Source organism: Saccostrea cucullata, unplaced genomic scaffold (genome assembly GCF_032062105.1).
Source record: "Saccostrea cucullata isolate Sc308-1 unplaced genomic scaffold, CSIRO_AGI_Scuc_v1 ctg19164, whole genome shotgun sequence".
Taxonomy (NCBI): domain Eukaryota; kingdom Metazoa; phylum Mollusca; class Bivalvia; order Ostreida; family Ostreidae; genus Saccostrea; species Saccostrea cuccullata.
The window spans coordinates 1-9,470 of NW_026939772.1; the positions used below are offsets into that span (position 1 = coordinate 1).

The window sequence follows — 9,470 nt, forward strand, 5'->3', positions numbered from 1 at the left end:
ATTCGATCTAATTCTCTTTCCCTTTTTTTCCATTTTAATAATCGCTGAGCATGTAACTGTTTTTCTCTAGTAGAATCCATGACCCCCCACAGGCAGGGAGCTGGATCTGACTGTAGAATGAGCTGAAAGTAGGAGAAAACCTGTATTTATACAGTGGATGACGTCACAATGCATAGGTAAGCACATTTTTTTTTTGCACACGGCCCTAAACAAACTTGAATCGTTGCCAAAATCGTAGTAGCAGCGTTGTGAATCGTAGTAGCAGCGTACCAATGTAAACACAGTGTTAAACACACCCTATATTTAGGGGGCTATATGTACTGAATTGACCCACCTATCCCCCACAGGGGCTGCACTCCATTGACCCGCCTATCCCCTCCAGGGGCTGCACTCCCTTGACCCGCCTATCCCCTCCAGGGGCTGCACTCCGTTGAACCGCCTATCCCCCCAGGGGCTGCACTCAGTTGACCCGCCTATCCCCCTCAGCCCCAAAAGTGCACTCAGTTGACCCGCCTATCTAGGCGCGTTATACTACTAATGTACCTCCGTAACAAAGATATGGATCGGACACGTTTGCACAGACAGACGGTCGGACAGACGGACAAGCCGATTCCTATCTACCCCCATCCTTTGTTTGAGGGGGTATAATAAATTTTACTGGTAGACTTCTCCTTTATACAAAGACTTACCCTATACATACAATATTATGTGTATATATTTCCAGACTTTTAGCAATGCAGTAGAATTAAGAGGCGTCTTTTACATACAATATTATGTGCATTTATTTTCAGAATTTTGGCAGTTCGGTAGAACTAAGAGACAAAAACCTGAAATTCCTTCACGCCCCAAACGGCCAGATCCTCTCCTACTACGACTTAAAGGATGTCGTGGATCAGTATGAATGCACCGGTAATAAATATACAGGCTTACCTAATGCACCGGTAATAAATATACAGGCTAACTGTAAACCATTATCAATAAAGGAGTAACAAGTACACTTATTAGTTAATCATTATTAATGCACCTTCAACTTAAAAAATCATTTCGAATGTACTCGTTAGAAATATACGCTCAAACTTGTAAATCATTATGATCACACCGCTAATAGACACTGATAATAAAGTAAATAAACATATACGTTGACTTGTAAATCATTATTAGCTTTTATTGATTTGCTTTTATTGATGTGATAAAATGGATGAAAAAATAACATATTTGTCGTGTAGCTACATGTTATAGTGAATTCTAAGGATCACTCATTTAATATTGCTTGTTTGGCAAATTGTGTCTTTTGCGAAAAAATACAATTTTAAGACAGATAAAAATCTAAAGGACATTAAAAAATTTATGTAGTCTGATGTCTCAATATTTTCAGCTCATTGTACCTCTCCCCCTGTCTGTGAAAATGGCGGTTACGTGAACGTCACGTGTAAGTGCACGTGTCCGGCGGGGTTTACTGGGATCACATGTCAGACGGTGGTTACGGATACAGGTAGTAGAATAATATTTATCCTGCAACTACCCCTTGCATTGACCTAATAAAGGTAACCTAATAAACCAAAGCTTTATCCGGTCATTGCCCTAATAAAGCCTCGTGCATGTATTCCGTCGTTCCAAAAGCATTGTGACGTCACGTATACTGCAATGTTTACGCCATGGCGTCATAGTTTCAACTGCAGAGATGTGCCTAAATCTATCGGAATTATCTTGTTTTGGACGCTCAAATGTAAAATTTTGTTGCAGGATAAACAGAATACATGATAACTGTCTTGAAATATAAGCGATATTTGGGCTCGGCTCGAAAACGTAAGAGGGCTCGGCAAGCCTCGCCCTCTATCACGTTTTCTTACCCTCGCCCAAATATCGCTTATATTTCAAGACAGTAACCATGTATTTTATATATATAATTTAGGTATGTCAAAATTGTCAATAATTGATATTCGAATATATTCGATAAAATAAATACATCTTGCATTATTAAATATATATCTTCACTTTCCTGTCAAGTAGTAAAGAGTTTATGCCATTATTTGGAATAAAAACTCATGTGGAGTTCGGTAAATACACTGCAATTATATTTTTTAAAAGAAATATTGAATAGTATACATCCCAAATGTAATGATTGTTAGAAAATTAAAAAGATTCTTTAGTATGTTCCAGATTAATTATTGATCGTCTTACTAAAGTCTACACTGATAACTCCTACAAATTTATACCAAGCAGAACAATTATGTAACAGTGAAATATTAAAAGCAATTACTTTTGCTAATTATGATTTCCTGATAATGATTTTTAATGATATTTACATAAACAAGGGGTCTGTGTGTTTACTGTAAAACTATGTCCTTACAACAATATAAGCTGATTGTAAGTACTGGAAACTATTATAATACTAATTAAGTGAACACATGAATAATTTACTCTAATAGATACACTCTTCACACCTTTAAGGTAATCCAAGAGGAGTGTTTTTTTTTTTTAATTTGTACAAACTTTATTCAATTTCTAATAAAACTTGCCAGGTTTTTCTCTCTTTTAAAGCTTGTATACTTAAAAACGAATATTGAATCATAAATTTGTATTCGAATATCAACTCATCGAATGAATATTTATTCCTCTTCCTGATATAAATTAAAATAAATATAAATACTAATAAACAGATCCAGGTAGTAAAATAATATAGATAAATACAAAAGTTGTCAAAAGACTTACAATCAAATAAAATAATATAGCTAAATACACAATTTGTCACAAGTCTTGCCATCAAATCAAATATAATACAGCTAAAAAAAGTTTTCAGAAATATGTCTTACAGTCAAATTTAAAGAGTAATTGTCTCCCGCTTAAAATTTTAAGTTTTAAAAAATATATGTTTTTTTTTAAATTCCTTTATTTGAATGAAAAGTTTGATCTTGATATTTCTTTGGAAACGTTTTCCGTAACATTGTATAATTAGAACAGTTCACATATTACCAAAATGTTTTATTTAAACCTTTTAAAAGAGTCTGAATTTGGCTTTTTATAGGAATAACTGAACTAAACTTAGCAGGACTTTTCATATGTATTTAAAATGTATGAGAAAAATATGCAGTTCTCCAAAGCGAATTTACATGTTATTAGCTAAGAACACGATTTACCCTTTGATCTGTTGATTATGCTCACTCCTCCATGGCTAATAAACCCCCCTCTGATGTCTAAGAGGTCTGTGTTTTCTCTGCTTCTATTTTGTATTGTTTTATTGACTTGGATATTGAATACTGTTCGTTCTTTCTATATCCTTCACTAAGGTAATCTTTAATTATTTATAGATTGTGGTGGATACGTTTATCTTAAGGAGAATGACCTTGTATTGGAGCCAAACAAAGATGTCACAGTTACTTCCCCTAATTATCCGGGCCCTATTGGACAGGGAAAAATTTGTAGATGGGCAGTCAAGGTATTTCTTATAATACATGATACATAAATAATGTATAGTATTCAGAATGTTTGAATAAAGCATTTTTAAGTCAAAGAATTCATTTCGTACACTGTTTTCAAAACATAAAAGAAAACTGTGTTCTCATATTTGCCTGCAGTTGGCTACAAGTTAATCATAAAATGGTCAATGCATATTCTTTAACTTTTAAAAAATATAATTGGTTATATTTAATTTGAGTTTTGGTCTGAATGTCATTTTTGCAATACTTTCACATTGCTTTGAAGAGGTAATAATTTAAAGTAATCATTATGATTGTTTACATGATCCTTCATCATATATCTCTGATAAGTTTGTGTGAAATTAAGTTACTTATATCTTCAGCTAGGAAGGATAACTCTATAATTTATTATTAAATTCAAAAAGTCACAAAATGGGGCTTAAAAATTAAATATGTTCATACAACAATTGTCATTATACACTTTTTAATGTCTTTCTAAGTTATTTAAAGTTCTCAAATAGGTCTTATGAAAAGTGGAAATTTTTACCCCATCAAAGTATTTTCAAATTTACATATTAAGTGAATTTTTTACATAGATAGCAGCGGACCTAACCATTACAATTTAAACATAAAAAGGACAAGACTCTAGGACCGTAACAAATTTAAAGCCTCCGACAAAAAATCCTTTATAAATGTTTAAGACGGTATTCGAACTATTCCTCTTATAGGAATATTTCTCTACTCCGCCTATAGTCGCCCGCATGGCGCAGTGGTTAGAACGTCTGCTCTGGAGTCGCGAAGAAAGGAGTCAGTCCTTATGTTGCGGGTTCGAATCCCACTGTTGGATGTAGAAAGCGTTCTTTCGAATGAGACCGTATAAACCGATGTCCTGCGTCGCAGTAGGTGCTGGCACAAAAAAAAGATCCTCCTTACTCAATGGCCCTAAATGCTGATTATAGGACAAAATTTACAGCTCTCCTCTGGCAAGTAGTGGCGTCTCCATATGAGTGAAAAATTCTCGAAAGGGACGTAAAACAATATACAATTAATCTATCAATCTACTCCCCCTATATGTGTCCACATAGTTTGATCAGGAACTATAACACTTTCCAAGGAACCACACTGTGTGCGTTGAAATCTATTGAAAAAAATCTTAATGTTATCATGGTAGATAAAAATAAACAGCATTAACCTACGGATTTAAAAATTCATGTTGTGTTTACATACACTCGATATTAGATCCTTTTTCTTGACTGTATGAAGTTAATAAACATATATGATGATGTAATTACTTATAATATTTTTTTATGAACTGTTATGAACAGTTTTAGATATTTATGCTGGTTATTTTCTAGTACATTTGTAAAATACCACATCATATGCAGGTGTCTTTGATTAACATGTAAAAACTTCATACTTAAGTTTTGGTGCACTTTGAATTCGTCTTGAAGTACGTTTCTGATATATTACATGTAAGACATGTCGTATCTGATTACAGGCACCGGAAGGATACATCATAAAAATGACCATAGATGACCTCCACATGGCCTTTAACCCGAGAACAGCCCGGTGTTATCATTGGCTTGAGATACAGTACAACCTCCCAGGTCAACCAGGCGTCCGGTAATGTTAATGCAGCAACATCATACATGTACAACCACCATACAAACATTTTCAACCACCATACAAACATCATACAAGCACCATACAAACATCATACAACCACCATACAAACATCATACAGACATCATACATACACCATACAAGCATCATACAACCACCATACAAACATCAAACAACCACCATACAAACATCATACAACCACCATACAAACATTTTACAACCACCATACAAACATCATACAACCACCATACAAACATCATACAGACATCATACAACCACCATATAAACACCATACAAACATCATACAGACATCATAAAACCACCATACAAACATCATACAACCACCATACAAACATTTTACAACCACCATATAAACATCATACAATCACCATACAAACATCATACAACCACCAAAGAACCACAATACAAACATCATACAGACATCAAATAAACATCCTACAAAAGTCACACAAAAGATCATACAAATATTATACAAACACCATACGAACATCATAAAACAGAGAGAGAGAAAAAACATATAAAATTTGAAAAATCCATTGGAACAATACAAATCATATATAGAGCAAACATGGAGTTCTAAAGAACATCAGAGGCGGGATCAGGTGTCATGGATGTAAAACATACCTTATCGACAAGTCACATCCGCTAGCTGCTCCTTGAGAAGGACCTGGTAAACAAAATGATAGAAGTTAATACGTCGCGGAAAAATGAATTGAAATACATTAAATTCACAGAACGATTTGAAATGATTCAATCACTTGAACAATGACTGAAAAGCAGAGCTCTACAATTGAGTCAATTTTTCTAGAAATTCAGTTACTGAATGAAGTAAGTTAGAATGAAAAATATGGTATCAGATGTTCTAACTCTGACATTTAAAAAAAGGCTACCATAAACGGACATTTTCTTCATATATTAACTCACCGGTAGTTCCCCCTTACACTTAAATAGAGAAAAAGCATTTGCAAAATATGTGAAATGAAAGTAGTGCATATATAATTAATGGTTTATAAATTGTGTTCTCTGTATTGTGGATTTCGTTTTATGTGTTTTAAAATGTAAAGAGGAAACAATTTATTCTCAAAGAAATGGATAATCTCACTTTATCACAATTTGATATATTTAAAGACATAAAGACAGTCGTTGTGATGATATCTTAAGTGATATCTAACTTTATCACAATCTGATCTCTTTATAGACTGTCGTTTTGGTGATATCTATAGTGATATCTAACTTTATATCACTTTGATCTTTTGATAGACTGTCGTTTTGATGATATTGAACTTCATTACAATTTGATCTTCTTATAGACTGTTGAGGTGGTGATATGTAAAGTGATAATTAACTTGATCACAATTTGATCTATCTATGGACAGTCATTGTGATGATAACTAAAGTCATATCTAACTTTGCCACAGTTTGATTTATTTATAGACAGTCGTTGTTGTGATATTTGAGATAATATACTAACTTTATCACAATTTGATCTATTTATGGTCAGTCGTTGTGGTGACGTCGCTGTAGAAACCTTCCTGACGTCAGTAGATTCACCCACGTTAATGATCGTTACCATGGATACCAAATTTGCAGGCAGCAGGGCTACACATAAAGGATTCAAGCTTCATTTTGAAAAAGAGAGAGAGGGTAAACATATAATTACCTAAATAATGAGTGGAACTCATTCATATATTGATTTAATTTTCTATGCTTCTAGATTCTTGGTCGTTTATAACTGTAAAACACGGTTTATCTAACTGAGTTATAATGATGTTATTCTTGGAGGACATTGATACTACTTTACTTTTGTTTAAAAAGGGTATTATAATCAATATTTTTTGAAAATTGTGTCTTAAATAAATCACCCAGTTTGCCCTGGCACTTCTTTATAATCTTGTTATTTTATAGTCTGTAGAGACAACACGTGTCAGTATGGGGTGTGTGTTCCCTCGGCGCTGAGAGCCTGTCTGTACAAGTGTGTATGTCAGCCCGGATACAAGGGGGACAACTGTGAACAGGTTATTGGTACGTAACATATCTAACCCTAACCCCGGTACATGTATACAGAGGTAGCCCTCTCATAACATAGCATGAAGTAATTTTGGTAGAATTCAATATAGATATGGATTTACTAAGGGTTAGTATCCATGAAATATACCGGCGTGGTAATTGATGTTCTAATGAAATCTTGATGAAATTACAGATAAAACGAAATCTTGTATGAAACTTAAGGAGTACATTAGACATAACATATAAATTGATGAAATTACAGATAAAACGAAATCTTGTATGAAACTTAAGGAGTACATTAGACATACCATATAAATTGATGAAATTACAGATAAAACGAAATCTTGTATGAAACTTAAGGAGTACATTAGACATACCATATAAATTATGTACATGTATATAATGACATAAACCTCATGACAGTATAATAAAAAAAAGTTGTCCGTTTGTAAACATATTACTTGATAAGATAAAAATAAAAATAAAAACAAAATAATTTGAATAATTTACCAAATGAAATATATAAAGAAAACTTCTAGTTCTATTGATTGATCTTATAAAGGAAATGCATTTTAATCTTTATTTTGTGTAGATGGTGCTCAACTTAAGTGTACTTTTGAGAGGTTCGAGAAGTGTTTCTTCACCAATATCGAGGAAGGTGACAACTTTCAATGGGGAATTGGGTTTGTACGTATTTTGTCTTTTAAATGTTAGGAATGAAATGAACAAACCACTTTCACAATATTGTTTAATGTTACTGATAGATGTTTCTTTATACCTAAAATCGATATTTATGTTTCTTACACTTTTTGTTGTCAAAGTGCACTGCTTTTATTGACATATAAAGATATCTATAAACCTTACATACATTAGTTTAACAACATACTGTATATTGGCAATTAATCACGATGGTTTTCATTTCGCTATGTTCGCGATTTATCATTTTTCCGCGATATTAAACCCATCGTGAATGTCAATATTAGTTTTAAGAAACGTATAAATGCTTCTAAGAAATTTTGAATTTATTTCTTGCATCATGAAATTAAAACCATCGCAATTGGTACTTTTTGAGAAATCATGAAATTTTAACACCGTGGAATTAAAACGATTTACAGTATTGTAAAGTGAAGAGGGATGAAAATCATATTACTCTAAGAGCCCATTCATTTTAACATATTCACTTTCAATGTGATATACTGTATATCAATACGTATATGGTAATTGCAGAAACATCGCTTGTCCTCGAGGACAGGGCCAGAAGGCGCTTACAGAGGGGTCAGGTTCCTGTTTGCTGAAATGTCTTTACCGAGAAAACCGAGAGATAAGGCCATCATCAAAACAACAGTCCCCCTACCAGGTATCAAAGACTAGTCACTAGACTCCAGACAAAGAGTTCAGCTGCAATTGGTTTAAAACTTGATGTTCAATGAAGGTGTGACGATCGGGCTCGAGATTCAGTTAAAATCGGGTTTTATCATTGGGTCTATGATGGATGCCGAGGTTAGTCCGGGTGTCCTCAAGTATATATAAGAGCGCATCCGAGGTAGTTTGTCATTCTGTGATCAGCTGTCAACGGAGAAGGTGGCAAAGTAGCAGGTACGGTGAATGAGATTTAAAGACGTTTCGCTGATTAATACAACTGCCCAGTGTTGTATTGTGTTTCCTTGCTTATATACAGTGATATTTACTGTGTAAATTTATTTACTTCTTGTACCTGGCTGCAGCCTGTGTAGTATAAAGGGATACAGCCGTCTAGTAACACGGCTGGAGACAGATCCCTGAGATACATACCCCGGACAGAGCCCTGTCAAACACTCCGATCATCGTTCATTGTTTTCAATTTGCTTCTATAATAAAGGGATAGATAACCCTAGAATATATGTATATATTGAGTCGTTGTTTTCATATTAATCTTTGTAATTATTTTTCTTTGTAAATCTGATAATTTTTATACATCCCTTATACTGATCCAAATCATCGGACCCAGAACACGTTACAAAAATTGGCGGCAGCGTCGGGATTTCGATCAGTACATTTTTTTTAATTTCATTGCTATCATTTTGTCACTTGTTTAAGCATGTCAGGTTTACAAGCCGATGTTGATTTTTTGGAGAGGGAAATAGTTCGTCTCAATAGAGAGATACATGACTCTGTAATGAGTAGAAATTCTCCTAGTACACAAACTCCTGGAGTCCCGAGACACAGACCAGTCATGAGTACCAGTACCCCGAATGAGAGACAGAGAGGTAGTGTGAGTGGATATGTCAGTGATGATGTATGTTCATGTACGAATGATGATGAGAGTATTGTATCTAATGAGCGACCTCCATTGCGTGCTCCCAAGCAGAGGACGCATCCAAACCAGAGACAAGCTCGATCCAGAAATTTTGTAAAGCCAGCTAC

General features: G+C 34.1%; 1 protein-coding gene across 1 annotated transcript; it reads left to right on the forward strand.

The window, feature by feature from the left end:
* Positions 1-791: 791 nt before the first annotated feature.
* On the forward strand, positions 792-8,438 carry LOC134253904 (zinc metalloproteinase dpy-31-like; the record flags this gene model as incomplete). The annotated part of the gene is made up of 8 exons (XM_062736480.1): positions 792-909; positions 1,376-1,492; positions 3,309-3,436; positions 4,915-5,039; positions 6,562-6,704; positions 6,966-7,082; positions 7,660-7,754; positions 8,295-8,438. Coding segments are annotated over 8 exons (987 nt in total), but the record flags the coding sequence as incomplete, so codon positions are not given.
* Between the last annotated feature and the right edge of the window lie 1,032 nt (positions 8,439-9,470).